Here is an 18,656-nt window from a genome sequence, read left to right as displayed (position 1 = left end):
TGAAAGGGCTGCCGGTGAAACTGCTGTTGTTGCTGCTTTCAAGCCAGACGACCCTGCCTTCGTTGGAAACGCTGTGAATAGCGTCGTTGGTAGGGACGGAAAGTCTTGCGCTGTTCTTTAGGCTTCTCCAAGCCAACAGCCTTGAGTGTCTCCACCTCCGCCTTCATGCGAGCCATTTCCTCGTCTGCATGGGCATCAAAGACAGTGGAACCCGAAAAGGGCAGGTTAGCAATCCTTTGCTGGGCCTCCGGCTCCAGAGAGGTAAGCCGCAACCATGAGTGACCCCGCTGAGTCACACCATGACAATACTCATGGGCTGCCAGGAGGGAGGTGTTAGCAGCCGCACTGATGATCTGGTTTGTAACCATCAACCTTTCACTGAGGACCTCCTGAAAGTCTTCACGCTTGTCCCTAGGGAGGAGTTCAACAAACTGTTGGAGGGACACCCACAAGAAGCGGTCATATCGGCCCAAGAGAGCAGTTGAGCTTGCTGCCTTCGTTGAAGTGGCCGCAGTGCTGCAGACTTTTCTCCCTGCAGAATCCAGTCTGCGGCTCTCTTTGTCCAGTGGTACGGTGGGCGATGGGGCTGTCGAGTGTTGCTTCTTCACCGCCACCACGATGCCCGAATCCGGAGAAGGATCCACCCTCAGGAATGCCAGGTCCGACTACGGAGGTCTGTACTTCTTTTGAAGTCTTGATGGAGCCAACTTCACTGTGGCAGGTGCCAGAAACAGTTCCATAGCGGGTTCCTCCAAACCAGGCACTAAAGAAAGCAGCAGATGAGAGTTGCTTCCGTTGTAGCGTCTCAATAATCACAGACGTGGAAGGGGTAGGCACAGACAGCATGATACTCAGCTTCGCTGCACCCCTTAACAGCACCTTCTGGAACGTGGCAACGGCATCGATAGGTGACACCCTCGTAGGCGGAAAATCTGACAAGGTCGGTGAGTACCTTCCACCACTCGAGGAATCCGTGTCCCTAGTGTCCCTAGACCGTGACCTCTAGTGGCGATGACGACGGTGAGACCTGGTAGAGGATCTGCGCCGGCTGCAAGAGCGATGTCTCGGTCGGGACCGAGATCTCGGCCTTCTGGGCAAGTCCGGGACCAAAGACACAGGCTGAAGTGGCGGCGGCGGCGGCGGCGGCTGTGGCGGCGGCGGCGGCAAGCATGGAGGAGGAGGAGGAGGAGGAGGAGGAGGAGGAGAAGGTGTAGGCATCCTAGGAGGAGCCACGGGCTGGTCTGGCACTGGCGACCTAGATGGTGAATAGGTCCTTGAGTACTCAGAGTCCGATGTATGAATCACTCTCCTCCTTTTGCGGGCAGGACTCGAAGAGGGAGCTCTGGAGCAGTGTCCCGTGATGGCGAACGTCGGTGCCGCCATGACCTAGAGCTGTCAGACGTGGATATGCTGACCACAGAGGGTGACAAGTTCTTGAAGACGAGCTCCGACGGCGTCTCGACGTCTACTTCCTTCTTGACTTTCTAGACGTCGTATCCCCTCTCGACGTCGACTTTCTGTGTGGCGTTGACGCGACGGCGACTTGCGCGTCGACGCCGAACAGTGGTGTTGCCCCGATGGCGAGCGCCGAAGCCTACGGGACCCAGATCGACGACGATGATGTGTCGACGACTGTGATGTCCTCGACGTCGACCTCGTCCGAGGTCTCGACGTCCTTCCCCTCGACGTAGATCTTCGACATTGTTTAGACCCAGAGCCCTGGGTCTAAGAGGAGCATATCGTTGTCATACCAGGTTTCAACGTCGTAGCCATCGACGTCGACCAGGGCCGGGGCAGTTTCTGGGCCTTCTTCTGACTGGGGAGCCCCCAGAGGCCAATGCATGGGTTGTGGTAGGGGAAAAACTCTCTCCATTCCCAAAGGTCGCACCTGCAACCTGTTGTCTCCTCTGCTTCAGGCCTTGAAGACGAATCTTCTTCTTGTCACGCAGGGTCCTCCTGGAGAATGACTTGCAGATGACACAGGAGTCCGGAACATGAGAAGATGGAAGAGAGTATGCACACACTGTGAGAATTCGACTTGGCCTTCTTCCTGCCACATTGAGGTCACTTGTCAAATAAAGCTGGCATTTTGACAAGAAAGCAGTGGCCTAACTGCCCAAAAAAGACAGCAAAGGGTAGAGAAAGGCCCTAGACGTCGAATGAAACTCTTAAACTTACAAAAAAGCTAAAATATTTGAAGAAATACCAATAAAGGTAGAGCTCAATACTCCAGGGTCCTGCTAGCAGGAGCCGGAAAAAAGAACTGAAAGTAACTTCCCTTTGGCTGTGCATCATGGGATACCGAGGGTCTCTGGAGAGTTCATTAAAGGCACTGCACCCATTTAAAGACACATAATGGCAGCCTATGGGGCTTGTCTGTCCAACCTTTCCTCTTTATCATGACAAAGGATTTTTGTGAAGGGGAGTTTCTCTGGTGTGAAACTTACCAAAGTGTTACATTTTGATATTTCTGGCTATCCTTTTCACTTCAGGATGAAGTACTGGCCAGTGTAGCCTTGTTAACTTCAGGCTGCATTATTTGTTTTTGATTTTCTCTTAAGTGTCTATGCAGGATGTGAGAAAGTGGCTCTATATATACTGGACAATAAGGAAGTACAGTGTGCATAGAGTTCACAAACCCCAAAGGTATAACAGAGGTTAAAGTCAGGACTGACCTTACTCTCAGAAGTAGTAGCTTTATCGAGCAGTAAGGCAGTACCAGATGGCAGTGCAAAGCATTTGTTGTACACACTCAGTCAGCAAAGGATTTCACACACTCAAAGACTGCACTCCAGGCCAATGGGTTTTTATATCCAAAGATATAGTTGTTTTATTTTTAGAACTAACAGGCATACAAATATACTTTACTAGATATGAGAACTCTCATGTAATTACTTTGCAAGTAAGCAATAAAGTTGGTGAGCACAATAGGTACAGGAGTTGCTGAAGGCAACTCAAGTCTAGACACACTTTAGCATTGAACTCAATGGATTGTTACCTTGAAAGTACAGTTGATTACAGTACAGATTACTTCAGTAGTTCCAGGACTAGATCCTAGATTCAGTCCTGGGGTCTAACCTGGAACCAGATTAGCAAAAATGTTTTAATTACTGTGATAAATTTTCATGAATATAAAGCTGTTTTAAAAGTTCACACTTAAAAACCTTTCCATGACAATCTGGCAATGTTATTCAATGGGAGAAAATTCAGGTTGCAGGTAAAGTAGGATCGCGTTACTTTTGTAATCCAGTACTGGGCTTCTAGGGCCAGCACTGCGGTCTGAACTTAAAACAGGTAGGTAATTGCGTTTCAGTATTTCGTATGATTTTTAAAGAATATTTCACGTTTTCAAAAGTAGGCACTTAGAAGAAATTTCATAGAAAAGCAGACAATGGGTTCCCAAGGAGAAAATACAGATTACTAGTAAACCGGGTGCATAGGTAGGTAGGCCCAATGATATCCAATGAGGGAAAGGGGGCATTCGGTTGGTGGCTGCTGGCTAGCAGGTCACGCGGCTGTGGGAGCTGGGCTCCTGGTCACTTGTTCAGGGCAAGGGGGGGAAGTAGGGTAGGACAAAGGTGGCACAGCCAGCTGCACTCAAGCGGCTGGGTGCAGGGTTCTCTTGAGCCGTCGGGTGCTCAAGGTTATCCAATGGGAAAGGTCAAAAAGGAACAAAGGCTGCAGGCTCGGGGACGGAGACTCACCAGGGGCGACCAGCACTTCGAGAGGTAAGTTGGGTTCTTGGAGCACAGGTAGGTACCCCAAAGGGAGGCACAGGGGGCTGTAGGGCGCCCGGTGCAGGGGTGTCTATGATTGTTGGAAAAGCTTACCCTCGGCTGGTCGCGGTTGGAGTGGCCCCTGGTTCTCAGTCTGCAGGCGTCGGCTGCTTCGTCGAGGAGGGTCTTTGGGCACTGGACTTCGGGTCCCATTCGCCGGGGGGATGTCCTTGTGGTCTTGGTTCGGTTGGGCCCAGCCTGAGCTCGGCGGGTGCATAGTGGGCTGGTCCAGAGCTTCCTGGTTGGCACCAGGTGGGTTGTTGCAGCAGAGCCTCTGCTGATGGGAGTCCCACCCTTTAAGAGGGTCAAGGCAGGCATGTCCTCTGGGTGTCCCAAGGTTGCTGTCCGCAGGAGTCACCGGGATTAGGCAGGAACAGGTTCCAGGATCGACAGGCTGGTAGGGCTGGGGCCAAGTCAGTTGTTGTTGTCCTGTTAGCAGCTGCACTGCGGGTCTTCTTCTTGATCTTCTTTCTTCTTTTCGCATCAGGATCTGAGAAAGGAAGGTTGAGGGAGCCCCTAAATACTGAATTTGGAGGCGTTACAGGTAGGCCAAGGACAGGGACCAATGGGTCCCTGCCCTGGGGTGAGTACACCCCCTAGCCTGCTCCTCTCCGGTAGGAGGGGGGCAGGAGCCTAGCTGGGATTGGGCAGGGCTTCCCATCTACAAGATGGCCGGAGCCCGGGGTCGTGCTTCACTTCGTCTCCCCCAACTGAGGGGTGGGGTTGGCACAGGCTGGCACACCCCCTTCCTGACATAGTTTTTCCCGCCAGTCTTCCCGCCAGAGTGGGGGTTAGAACTGGTGGGGGCCAGTTGCTGGGTACAGGAAATGGTCTGGAGAAGCTGGAGAAGTGTGGCTCAATGGTTAGAGCGGCAGACCCTGATGCAGAAGTCTAGCCCGGGACCAGTGTTCAATTCCCCGCCTCGGCGGGTCTTGGGCTCAAAATTCCACGGACCTGATAATTCTCGCCTCAGTGCCTATTCCAATCATGGAGTCCCACTCTGCGCAATAGCTTGCTTAATCTCCACAACGGCCCCCACAACGCTAAGGATGCCTGGCCTCCACCTTGCGGGTGTCCAGGAGTGGACGCCTCACAGGGAAAGCCAGGATGGGTTCCACAGCGGTATTCGTACAAGCGCCTTGAGACCCTTGCGGGTGAGTAGTGCGCTATACAAGTATCAATTTATAGAGGCGGCATGCCTTTGAAGCTTCCCCCTGCCCACCCTGGGGGGGGAGGAGACCTACCACCTCACCCAGGATGTGCATTGTTGCAGGCCCAGGAGAGCGGAGGCTCTCCACCCAGGGGTCCAGCAACATGTCTGCTGTGTGGCAGCCTCTGCAGTCACTCAGCGCATACGTGGATTGTAGGTTAGGATTTCAGAGGGCATCTCTAAAATGCCCTCTGGTGCATTTTACATTAAATCCCACACAGGCATCAGTGTGGGTTTAATGTGCTGAGAAGTTTGTTACCAAACTTGTCAGTCTTCAGTGTAGCCATTATGGTGCTGTGGAGTTCGTAATGACAGCCTCCCAGCACCATATACTCTTAATGGCTGTAGGAAGGTGGATACCTGACTATTGTTACCCAAGATTTGTTGCCTAGTGTTTAGCTGGTTTTCGACTTAGTTGGCTAGGGATCCTGCTAATCAGGGCCCCAGGCTATCTGCTCTTTATGTAAAATGAACTCCATGTACTTTAGGTACATCACCAATTGGATACTGGGTCACCTTATGAGCCCCTGTACAGTGTACTATAGGTACCCAGGGCATAGGTGCACCCAAGGCCTACCATGGGCTGCAGCATGTATTATGCCACCCCTGGCTGGCCATCCAAATTGACACAACTAGCTGATCACTCAGCTGGGGCATGGTGGTGTAATCACCCCTTGCTTAGATATAGTATACCTATATCTAACCTTATATCTAGACACCTATACACCTAAAAGTCACTCCTATGGCAGGCCTTAACAATCCTGGAGGCAGAGTGCTTGGTTTTATGTGAGACGGTACTCTAGCATGAGCTGAGCCTGTCTGCAGCTTTCGGAACCATGTCCTTGTAGCTGTTCTAGGATATTGCCATACCATTTACTCTTAAGTGCATTATGAACCTCGCGGTCAGATGCTAACTATGGTTTGGCTTTATCAAAACATATCGAGTAAGGTGTCATACGATTTGGAATACTACCCTCTCGCCAGTTCTTGCGACGGGGGTAGCATTCCACCCTTCTAGAGGGAGAAGACATGTTGTTCCTACTATTCCCAGTTAAAGTTAACCAGAGCCTCAGCATCACAACATGGATGCTGCTGCCACAGACACAAGTCTGACCTCCTGCTGCTGGGAGTTCTTCCAGCGAGGGAGGCTTTGGCAATAGGTTTCCTGTCTTGGGAGGTGCTAGCACCACCCCAGACAGGCTTTTGTGTATTAGGGCAGGGAGGGCTGAAAGAAAGGAGATACTGCCTGGGGCACACAAGGTGTCCCATGCATAGTTCAGTTCAAACCGGTGCAGGGGCTCTCCAGCCCCAGCTCTGGCGCGAAACTGGACAAAGGGAAAGGGGTGTAACCACCCCCTTCCCTGGTCCCACCCATAGGAGGGACCTAGCAGGTAATCCAGCCCCTAGATTTGGAATAAAGGTAGGAGGTGAGTCCCAAGACTTTAGATTAATCCTGACTGAAACTCTGAAACGAAACTCTGGACCTTCGACGATTTACTTGAAGAAGACTGAAGAATCTCCCTTGTGGTCAAGGAGTGAGCACCCTGCACAGGCAGGCCCCAACCCAGCGATCAAACGACTTGCTTTGTCGACGCTCCCGCCGGAGCCTGAGCACAGAGCCCGACGAGAACCAGATTCCCAGACATCCAACAGCCCGATCCACAGTCCCTGCAAAGCTGAGACCCGTGGAGGCGAAGAGAGACGTGGGACTGGCCATCTTGAAAAGTCTGCGACCTGCTAACTGTGCAGCACCCGAGTCCTCCTCGAAGGTGTGCATTGGGGATTGAGAAGCCCCAGCCCCGAGCAGCAACTGCACCGAAGATCAGCCCTGCACACTCCACGAGTTCTGCGTGGGGCCCTTTTGCATTTTCCTGCTCGACGCGTCTACCCGGTCACTTGCCCGTTGGCTAGTGGCCATCTTGGCGACGATCCTTTGAATTTCCACCGCTGGTCTGGTTGCTCCAGACTGGCCCTTTCTTCTCTCAAAAGAAGCAGCCCCTCAGACCTTGCTGGTCTGAGTAAGAAGCCAACTTAGTTTCCTGCATGGGTTGCCTTTGCCAAGGCTTGTTGACTCCAATCCTGAAGCCGACACCGCCGACAGCGAGAGCCTTCGTGAGACAGTCCGTACCGGACTCCTGGTCGTCGTCGATGCCTCCTGGTCCACATGGCTGCAGAGACAGGCTTCCCATCAGCATCGGATTGCTTCGCGACATAGCCTGGTTCCTTCCTGGTCACTGGCTAGTGACCCAGTCTCTGTCCCTTCTGCTTTCAGGTCCTCTTCATCTTCGATCCACCCTTGGATCCACCCGGACACTTCTCTCCTGGCTGCCTGCAGCATCTTTCTTCCAGGCTCCATAGGATTAGACGACGAAACCCAACACACTTTGACACCTACGCACCCGCTTCCTGTGGGTGAGGTAACGCGAGTACTTCGTGCTCCTGTGGTTATCAACTATCCAACTGTCTAGGTTTAAAGTAACTTTCACCGAGTCCAGTCAGAAGCGCCCTAAAAGAACTAGTTTGTAACTTTTACGTTCTCATTCATTCTCGATGGTAACTTACGTGTGTGATTAGACACTGCACACGCCTCCCGTGGGTCTCCTGCTGCCCAACTACTGGTAGCTCAGCGTAGCCCCAGTGATTCCCTAGGCCCTAGGCCTATTCACTTTTCGTGTGGTGGTCCGTATACCACTATTTTAGTATATGGTTTAGTGTGTCCCTAGGGCCCTCCTGTATTTTGTGCAACTTATTGTATTTAAATTGATTATCTTGTATTGTGCTTAGACCTCTGACCTCATAAAGAGTTCAGAGGGTTTGTCTAGTAATAAACCATATATATATTTTATATATATACTGTGTGGTGTCCTTTCATTTGGTATTAAAGGGGTTACATATGGTAAAACAGCTGGCTTCACATGCCCTCTTGAGTTTAGCCTAAGACTGCTCTGTCCATGCTACCTCTAGGATAGCTTGTCTATAAGGTTGACTTTACAATCATCACCATAAGGGTTGTTTGGACTGGTGCAAGGTGCTCACTAGAATAGTGAACATCATATACCAGGTCAACTTCTCAAAATGGCATCACTGCACTTACAGAACCCAGGAATGGCCCTGGGTACTGTAGGGGCACTGGGCTCATGCACCTGTGCCCACAACTATGGCATAGGGCACCCAGCTAGAGGGGTGACTGCAGTATGCTAGGGCAGTGGGTTCTGTGGGCATGGCACACAGGGATGTGTGCCAGGTCGACTTTTGGTTTAGTTTTGTACTTAGGCCCTCAGCCTGCAAAGGCAGTGTGTGGGTGCCAGGGTACAGGGCCCGTGAGGGTGGCACAACAAGTGCTGCAGCCCTCAGGTGTCTTCTATGGTCACCATGCCCTAGGTACCTAGGGTACCATTTACTAGGGGCTGCTAGGTGGCCAGAGATGGCAATTGGGTTTTTAGTTTCAGCACAGTTTTAGGGAAGGAACACAGGCCCCAGGTACCTGGTTGGCAGGAACCCAGGGCACCCTCAGTCAAAGCACATCAACAGTTCAGAAAAAAGTGGAGGCATACCAAGGCAAGAAAGATGGCACTTTCTCACACAGGACTGCAGAAGCAGACAACTTAAGAGACTATTTTGAGTGCTCCGGGGTCCACGCACTTGGGCGGGACTATTCACATGATTATGACTATCAGAGATCCCCTACTACAGAAGTTACCCTCGCAAGCCTAGTTCTAATTTCTCAGACAGTTAACGGAGTACTTTCTGAGGCGTAGCATTACTGTCAAGCTCACTGAGGGAAGACATACAGCAACAGACAAACATAAAAGGGTATTATGTCACAATGCAAGAGTAGACTCATGGCTGACTCTTGGATAATCTAACCTCACCAGTGACTCGGGCGAGTAGATCATTACCTGTGTCCAGAATGGTAGGCCAAGATTTAATGTCCACAGCTGCGGCAGCTTCCTTGGATCGTAACAGTCTAGTTATTGCTTGTGTGGTGAGGATACATGTAGATTTACTAACCTGCGGAAGATAAGGTTCGATATTAATTTACATTGCAGTGCTGTCTATATTGCAGTGTTGTCCCAATCACAGGAGCATAAGAGAAGTGCAAAGAAACAGAGAAAGCCAAACATACCATATGGACGAAGCCCAAACTAAATTTTACAGTAGTGGCAAAGTGCAGGGCCAATATACAATACAGGTAAAAAAACAAAGGAAAATGCACTACATAGAAGAAGCACAAACATGTACAAAAGAAGAACAAATCATATTATACCCAACGTTGTTAGCACACAAAGAATACTATACAAACCATGTAAAATATATAAAAAAATGTGAAGCACAAATAAAAATATCCAAAACAGGAAGCACAAGGCGAAAAAAAGACAAGTTACTTAACTTCAGTAATGCTCATCCTGGTGGATATCTTATCAAACAATGTTCTCCTCAACTTTAAGAGAATCCTCAGCTGCAAAATGGATAAGGAGAATTCTTTAGAAATGCTCCAGAGCCCTGACAGGTAGTGCCATATTGATCCACGATGACTCTGTGCCACCCTGGATGTGAGGGAGTGGAGCTATGTGTAAGCGCCATCCCTGTACACATGTCAGTTTCCTGTATCTTTCTCTTTAAGTGCCCCCAGACGCGGAGCGTAGAATCATTTTTTACGCAGATTCCTCACCTTTAGAATAGAGGTCATAGGAGTACCACTCAGAAGTGAAGTATCTGTGGAGTGGACATAGACCAAAAAGTCCTACAGAAACAAGCAGGTGAAGTGACCTTCCTGATGGTTCTCAAGGAAGTAGTGTTTCATAAACGTATACACTGATGTCCACGTCGCAGCCTGGCAGATTATCTAGAACAGGCGCCCCCTTGCCAATGCCATCTGACTCTGGTGGAAGGGACCTGCAGGCATTCAAGAGGTTGTTTCTTGGCCAGTGCATAGCATATTTCTAAGCAGAAGACTACCCCCCTTCACAGTGTCTTCTTTTACAATGCCTTGTTTTCTTTAACACCTGAAAATCCAATAAAGAGCTGAACGTCCACTTGATATTCTTTAGTATGGGATGGGAGTCTCTCTTCCTTCTTTGAGGGATGAGGCAGAGTTAAGAATGCTGGCAGACAAACATTCGGAAGAAATGCTTGCCAGTATTCACAACTTGTCTGGGAAAATACGAAGGTAAACAAGCTGTATTGACAGTGTCTGCAGTTCACTCACGGGGCATATGATTATCAGTGTGAGGAGTTTCAAGGAACAACTGTCATTGACTTAAAAGGTGTGCACATAGGAAATGTCAAAACCAGATTAATGTCCCACTGACGCATCATAAGTGGTTTGAGGACAAACGTGTTAACTCTTTTAGTGAATGCATTGCAACTGGTGATTTAAACAATGATGATTGACCAGGTAAGCACAAGTAGGCTGAAAGAGAAGGCAAATAAACTTTTCACTGTGCCCACTTGAAGGCCTTGCTGGGCTAGCAAAAGATCAAACAAAAGGGCATCAGAAGGTTTAGCAGGTAAATAGTGCAGGAAGCTGGCTCTTTATGTGCTACATCAAAATTCTGATATACAGTGTAAAGAGTTCAAGGGTTCCCTTACAAGCGGACAGGAGCTTACTATGCAATTCCAAAGTGATCTATTAGAGGGTAGTGTGATCGAGGAGCCTTAGGCTTAACAAACAGTAGTGCAAGATGTTTGGAAACACACAATGGTCAATAAATGACACATGACTTAAGAGGGAGATCCACATCAATTTATAAAAACAGCAAGGATCTTTATATACGTTTAGGCACCAGAGGAAAATCGTTCAGGTACATATGTTTTGAAATATAATTTCTTTTCACTTTAGAAAGTGAAACTGCAATATCTGATTTCTGCAATGTTATCCTATGGAAGGAAGAACAAGTTCTGTTAACAGGTATAGAACAGTGACTTACAAGACCAGGAGTTAAGATGAGTGGAGGGCAAAGTCCAAGGAAACCCCAGCCGTACACCACCAGCGGTACAGGGGCGGCCGGGTGCAAGTCAGCGTCGGGAGCCTAATGTATTTTAAAGGAAATTGGTCACTGCGAGTGAGGCTGCAGACTCTGGCCAGGTGGCCAGTTGGGCTGAACCAGCAAGTGAGCTCAAGCCTTGTGATGCTCAAGACGGGGGACGCCTTTGATCCAGTTCTCCACGGCCGAGGGGCAATGGGTGTGAGGTGTGCTTAGGTGTCGGGTTTTTTCTTACCGGAGCAGTTGTGGTTGAGGGGCACTATATACAGAGGCTTTATCTACCCTCAGAGTATCTACTCTGTCCTTCACCATGTCTTTGAAGATGTCCGGAGTGGATTTTAACATGCTCTTGAGCATGGGGAGATACAGGGTGGAATGCTGGGTATTAGAAAGCATTTCAAAGAGAACATTCTCCTCCCCAGGGATTGTTTGTAAATGCAACCTTGAGAAAGGATGCCGCCCTGTGAATAACCTCATGATACGAGGTGGTGTCATCGGGAGAGTATGGCTTGGCAGAGTACAAATGAGGGTCATTGTCCTGTGGCGGGACAACATTATAGTCATCCCACAGATTACCCGAGGTTCAGGGTCATATGGAGCCTCATAAGGATCCAAAGGATTTAAGGGCTACCCCCCCACACTAGATACATGTGGAAAGGCCTCTGGTGAAAGTTGCGGAGGTGGTCTATGTGGTGGTGGAGGGATGGAGGAGGCTGTGATAACGGAGGAAGAGGGGAAGTGGGGAAAGGAGGAGGAGGAGGAGGAGGTGGAGGAGGAAGAGATTGAGGAAGACTAGGAGGGTGACAAGAAAGAAGAGGACTGGTGCCCCGGTCCTGGTGCTTCTTCAGCTTTGGAGTTGATGACGGCTCCAGGGCACATTGCTCTTCAAAGATGAGCTTTCTCTTATTGGGGTGGAGGAGGGGTGTCTTTTACCTTTGGTGGAGGTGCTGCTGAAAGTCTGCCCGTCTGTGGGTGAATGAAAATTATATTCTGCCGAGCATCTAACTCCTCCTTAAGACGCTAAAGAATAGGCTGCTCACGCTCCTCAGAGGAGCTTTGGCTGGTCGAGTCAACAACGAGGGAGTTTTGCAATAATGGAGATTTTAGCGCAGAGCAGTATTTCTCCTGCAAAGAGATTTTGGAGCTGGCATCGAGCGACCTGTAGCCGTTGAGGGAGCTGCTGGCACCTAGGAAGGCGAGGTCAAATGAGGCTGTTTCGGTGCTGGGAGCAAAGTCGGTTCCAAAGCCCTGTGACGGGTGCCGGCCATGGCTAGAAGGCAGTGATAGACCACATGGGGGTTGTAGGCTCAACACCTGGTCCTCAAGGGAGCAGAGTTCGGCCCGTGAACGAGGACGATGGGTAGCCAGTTGGGAAACTGTACTCATGCTCAACATCTTCTGGGGTTGACCCGGCTGAGGCAGGTCATCGGTCTCAGCAGCCAAGGGAGAACTCGACTCTCGGCTAAAAGTGAAGCGACTGGTCATCTGAAAGGGTGGCCTCCGGCTCCTCTTCAACATCCTCACCAAAGAGGTCTAGAGTGTCACTGTTCTATTCATGAGCCATTGTATGTCGAACCAGTCGCCATCTGCGCTGGTACTGGAGACTCTTCTTGGACCAGAAGGTGAGGCAAGCGGTTGGTTCATACTCTGGCAATAGACAGGGGTTGCAGACCTGTGTGTGGTCTGTCCACAGGTACTTTGAATGACACTGAGGACAGAACTGAAAGAGAGTTCTTTCCATCATAGTGTCTGCATTTGCAAGGACGGAATCTGGTGAGACGGCCCAGAGGGGTGAGGCCCTGTGATGGGGGCATCGAGGAGTCCTCTGCTGCACAACCGATCAGAGCTACAACAAAGGTGAACCGAATGCAATAAACAATTGTCTCTTGCCAATGGAAAAACTGAAATGATCCCATAATGATCACCACGTGGAGTTGCACCAGAGCTTAAGTGATGCACATCCAAACCAGATAACAGAAGAAAACAAACTGACAATGGAGCTGATGCGAACGCCTATTACCAATTACATGAAGAGTCACTCACTATACTGAGTGACTCGAAAGAATTTGAAGAAAAACAAGTTGCACATGTCTGAGCACAACACTGAATGGCAGCAGAATGCAGAGAATGTGTATCAAAAAGCTACACATGCCACAAACCATTCGTTATCTTTTAACATGTCTACACATTTGTGTTTTAATACATAAATATTATTTGTTTCCTTTCGAAAAATACAGGGATGTGTTTTCATCGAATACTTGATTGTGCTGCATCACTGATTTCATAAAACACTTGTGGACCTCAAACCCTATTCCTTTTGTTATCCCTGTGAATAATACAAATGGAAAGAGATGAAAGCACAATGTAGCTGCCTATTGGACCTTTGGCAATATCTAAGGATCCCTTTGCGTTAGCAGTGCTCACTTTGACCACTGGTAGGGTGGCAAGCTATATGCAGGCTAGACCCCACCCAAAATTAGCTTTGCTCACTGTAAATGGTTTTCAAACATATAACAGAAAAGTCGCCTTTTGGTCACACTGCAGGGTTCACAGTAGTGTACTTCAGCGCATCACTAATCAACTAACCTTCTATTGCTTTTTTACATCAGAGCATTTGGAAAGCGTGCTTAAAAAACGTAAAGCCTACTTTTAAAATAATTTTCATACACTTGAAAAGGCTTAGCTTGCCCACAGATACTATATACATCCACTTTGATTTTGGTGAAATGTCACCACTTAATGCAATTCTCTTCTTACACGGACTGAATATTCCCCCATTTTCACACACTATCAAAAAGAGACAGTCTTTACCTCTACAATCATCTTGACAGTGGGTAGAGTGGTAGCCAGATTCTGTGGGTGAGGTGGCCGAACGGTAATGGGAACACAGCCTGCATAGAGACACCCATAGAATGTTGCAATGAGGTCTATGCCTGTTAATAGGAAAGAAAGACTCAATGGTAATGACTATTTAAACACACACACTTTAGATTTGCTGGATCAGGAGAACAGAACAAGACAAAACTTCATAACTTTCATATTCTTAATTATGCAATAGCGTACATATGTCACCAAATGTCACTCACGAAAAACAACTATCCTGCATCCATGCTGCTGTTAGATGATTTACTGCAGTGGAAATATATTGAAGAGATTAAGATTGCTTGTGTAGGATTCTTTATCACATCTGTCAGCATTAAATCAAGATGTCACTTACAAATAGAGGGGCAAAGGGGTCACGGTAAGAGTTGGAGCTTACTAGAATTAGCTTAAACCTAACTAGCCCTGTCGTAATTGTTAATAAAAACAGAACTGTAAGCTCAACTGAAGAGTCAGTCATCTACATTCAAGAGAGCCAATATTAGTGACTCCTCCTTGTATACTCTCTCATCACAAACTCAAAGTGTGACCTAATTCTCATCCCTTGCCATATTTTTGTAATATTGGATTCTTACTGTGAACCCTCATATGAAGGAGGTGTGCGTTGGAATCCATTATGGTTTACACAAGGGCTTGAGCGTCCAGCTCAGTGGAAGACGAAAATTTCTCAACACTGAAGAATGTATGACAATTGACCCTTGTCATGCCATTTTAAATAAGCCAGTGTATTCATAATTTTAACAGAGATCCATAACTTAGCCCCCTCTCTATTTTTGGGTAATCCTGGGAGGGCATTTGCAGCATTTCATGCAGTCCTCCAAGATCAACAACAGTGATAAGAGGATACAAAAAAGTCTTTCATGCAGTAACTGAGCATGTTGTATGTGGAGCTCAGGCATGATCCAAGTAAGAATGAGATAACTGGAGTACAAGCATAATTTTAACAAATTCAAGGACTGCCACAAAATTTCTGGTGCATAAAAAAAATCCAATAATGTCCGGTAAAAAGGCCACAGTTCATTTCTGGCATTCTGGTCCCCCTTGAGCAAGTCTGATGACGGACATTAGATTTAGGATAGAACTTATCCCTCACGAGACACATTGGAAGTGATGAGTACTATTTGTAATCATTGTGAGCTTCTTTCTTACCTGACTAAGCCAGCATTGTTACAAAGTCAATGTGGCCTACCTTCAATAGCCATCAATCTAAATTTAAAGCACACATGCAGAGATGAAAAGAATCCCTTTACAGGCAGAAATCCACCACTGTTCGAAATTAATATTGGGAAAAGTACTGAACCAGAGACAGACTGTGTCAGCCCAACACCACAAGCGCTTTTCGGGCGTCACCGCCCTTAAGCAGATTCAACAAGTCGACTCAGACTCACACCATGAACTGTGCCTCAGGGGCCCGCACACTGAGAACTTGAGTCATTGCCATTACATGAAAGCAATACCAGAGCAATTGTGTGCCCCTGACTACAAAGACTGAGATCTATGTCCTTACCTGGAGGGTACACAAGTGCCACGTGGTCCCCCACACTGACTCTAGCCTTTTCTAAAAGACCAGCTGCTACTCGCTCCGCTTTCTTATGCAGCTGCATGCATGTTGATGTGCTGGCCACAGTGCCCTGTGTGTTGGAGAGATGACAAAGTAAATAAAACAGCCTTCAGTACTGCCCTGCTCTGAATACATCCTGGTGGGGTAATCTACCAGCACTGCAGATGAAGGAAAACAAACACAAACACACACAAAAAAACACATACATGCAAAGAAACACACAGAAAAACACACAGACACACACACACCCTCCTCCCTCCCATCTCATCTCATGGCAACCCACTCCAGCCTCCCCCCCCCCAAAAAAAAAAACAACCACAGTATCTTTTATAGTGACCATACACTTGACATATGAAGCTCTCACCTTGGAATTAAGAAGCAGGAATAGTGGATGATCAGGGGTCGTCTGTGCTCTCCATTGCAACACATCAGCCAGGTATAGGAACTGCATAATGTGAATGAAGAAGGCAAGTGTCTGGTAAATCTCTTAAGTGCATGGTACATAATCTAAGAATTCTTCATTCCACCCACATTTTTTTATTGCTTATAAAGGCAGGAGATTCTCTGCATGCTCAATTTGGAACAATGGTCTATGGAGAACTTGAGCATATATTAGATTGACATCACCTCTAATGGACCCAAAGGCTGGTATTACAATTATTATCCGGTTGTGGGATTACTGGCTAGATATAGAAAGGCATTTTCTATAAGACACAAAAACAAATCTTTAAGACAAACAGATCACCATCCTTTCTGCATGTAAAGCCACATGCTAATGAGAGCGTGCAGAAACTGTGGACGAGAATGTAAAAAACACATACACCTCTCTCAACAGATGAATTCAGAGATGTGGCACATTCAGCCTCCACTCCGACAGACATTCTGAGGCTCTGGCACGGACTACTCAGGCTTGTTAATAGACAGAAGGATAGTTCTTGGCCATAAAAAGCGACTTCCATGGCTCCCTTTCCATGTGTTTGCCATACTAGAACTATTCAAAGGTAGAAGTTGGACAGAGCTGGTCCAGCCTGAGATACAAAATATTATAGTCTGTGTGTGATACAATGACATAAGACAACAATACCAAGCTTGGTAATATTTCTGCTTGGGCTGATACAGGCAGTAGAGGACACAATATACTGAAACAGGTTATCTAACAAATAGGGACCACAGCCTCCAGAGGACAGTTGAATGGGTGTGAGCATTTACCATTATATTGTCCAGCTATCCAAACTGTGCTCTTGTTCATATCTTGGCTCTGATGTTAGAGAGATCTGTGAAATTTGCACAGAATGCAGGTTGAATGTGGGAAAGCAGAACATTACCTGCTCATTATCTTCCAGCTGAGTCACATCTCTCCCGCAAGCCTGAGCAATTCGCTTTCCAGCAACGAGATTCCCGACTATCATGGAAGCCGGACCAACATCTACAAGAGAGACAGAAATGCAAAAAGTGTTATGCTTAAAACAAATCCTAATACATAAGTCGAGACTCATCTGCACTTATTGTGGCAGTGAGTATTGACTGTGGGAGAATTTTTGGAGTTTCTCAGCGTGATCCACCCAAAAAAAAAAAAAAAACATTTATAGCGCGAACTCTATCCAATTGGAGGCTTTTTCATGAGCACCAGTTAAGGACACACTCATTTTTTGCAGGCACAGGATATTAAGTGATTTTCCCAGAATCACAGGATGTTGAGTGGACACAGATTTGATTCTGGTTCCCCAGATCTGAAGTCAGCAGCTCTGGCCATTACGCCACATCCTCTCCCTATTCATGGTTAGTAGTTGGTTCCGTTGTAGTTGGTGTTAACAGGATAAATGGGATGGTGCAAGCTGCACCCTGACGAGAGCTCAGCACTTATTATTATTTGCAAATTAACCATTGCTTAAATTAGAAGCAAAATAAGCTTACAACTCCCAGAAAAAGAAGTGCAATCCAAAAAAACTCTCAATGATGGAGAAAGTGGAGAGAAAAGATGAGTAAACACTAAGACACCACACACTAAGAAAAAAAACAAATCAATGAATGAACTCTAAAACGACCCTCAACCACAGCCCAATTGATAAATAACCCAAGCCAAACCCGAAAGCCAATTACTAAGTCCAAAAGGAGGTTTCAGTAAGGGAAGAAGAATGAAACCAATGGAGCAGCAAATAGCTGACAGGGCAACAATCTTATGGAAGAAAGGATCAAATCTTTAAGGTGCTGGGATAAGAGAGGGTGACCTCTAGAAGGCATTGGGTAAAATTGATGTGGCTGTGCTAGGGTTTAATGTATTCCTATGATGTGTGCCTTTAGAGCTAGATGACAGAGTAATAGGTGGATTACAACACATACAACAGAAAAAGGAAGCACTTACCTGGTTGTTTTTGACGGGGCTTGGGAAGATTGCCTACGCAGGTGTGGGGGCACATGAGGACGTTGCAGGGATGAAGCGCCCCATCCAGGAAGCGCTGTTTAGTTTCAGAGATATGGATGCCACCAAGGGGAGCCTTTGGCAGGGTGTTGGCAGGTACCAGAGCCAGGCAGTACACACCCACCTGGTGAATGCTGTCTATAGCCTGCCGAATAGAAGACTATTAGTCATCACCACTGTAACGTTCACAAATTAGTAACCAGCATGCATCACCTCCTTAATCATCACCACTTTAATATTCTCCAATCATCCGAACTATGAAATTTTCTCCAGTCGTCCCTCCACACACTTCATTACTCCCTGGAAGCTTTCACTCCTTTGGCCCTTGCCCACATCATTTTTCTCAACCTTGCTCCCTTCCCCCAATTTACCCTCTCCCAATCTTTCCCCTCCAACATCACTCAGTCATCCCCAATCAGTTCAGACATGGCCAAACTCATGAGCCTATCAACTATTCCTTTCAATGACTGCGATGAACAAGTTTAATATCTATACACACAAGTTTTAGTTATTATTTTATTCTTGCTTTCTTTATACAGACATCTATTTGGAAAACCATAGAGCATTTTTGCTTGAATTTAGATATAGAGAAATGCAAACTATATATTGCCATGCATGTAATGTTGCATGCAACTACAAATAGTAAATGCGCAAGTTTGTCAGTTTCAGTTGTCAACTGTATTTTATGATAACATGGTATTAATAGAGGCAACGAGCTTGATGGTTTAATAATTTTACTACCTCCAAGGCACATATTTCGATGATTACATGGTTTCACTTGTGGTCATGCAAAAAACATCTAGCCTCCTTGCACTTATTGGAG

The 18,656-nt window shown here is 47.3% G+C and overlaps 1 protein-coding gene across 4 annotated transcripts in view; it reads right to left on the bottom strand.

Annotated features, from left to right (window-relative positions):
• The window catches only part of DIP2A (DIP2 acetate--CoA ligase A), a 964,533-nt gene that overhangs the window by 271,868 nt on the left and 674,009 nt on the right, over positions 1-18,656 (bottom strand). For all 4 annotated transcript variants that reach the window (XM_086956246.1, XM_086956248.1, XM_086956245.1 and 1 more), the window contains 6 exons: positions 17,777-17,978; positions 16,740-16,840; positions 15,779-15,859; positions 15,361-15,484; positions 13,785-13,906; positions 8,886-8,997 (listed from right to left, as the gene is read on the bottom strand). In XM_086956246.1, the coding sequence (XP_086812372.1) occupies positions 8,886-8,997; positions 13,785-13,906; positions 15,361-15,484; positions 15,779-15,859; positions 16,740-16,840; positions 17,777-17,978 (742 nt within the window). The remainder of the gene's footprint in view (positions 1-8,885; positions 8,998-13,784; positions 13,907-15,360; positions 15,485-15,778; positions 15,860-16,739; positions 16,841-17,776; positions 17,979-18,656) is intronic.

This window comes from Lissotriton vulgaris, chromosome 2_1 (genome assembly GCF_964263255.1).
Source record: "Lissotriton vulgaris chromosome 2_1, aLisVul1.2, whole genome shotgun sequence".
Taxonomy (NCBI): domain Eukaryota; kingdom Metazoa; phylum Chordata; class Amphibia; order Caudata; family Salamandridae; genus Lissotriton; species Lissotriton vulgaris.
The sequence above is the reverse complement of the archived record's forward strand: the minus strand, read 5'-3'. Positions and strand labels throughout refer to the sequence as shown.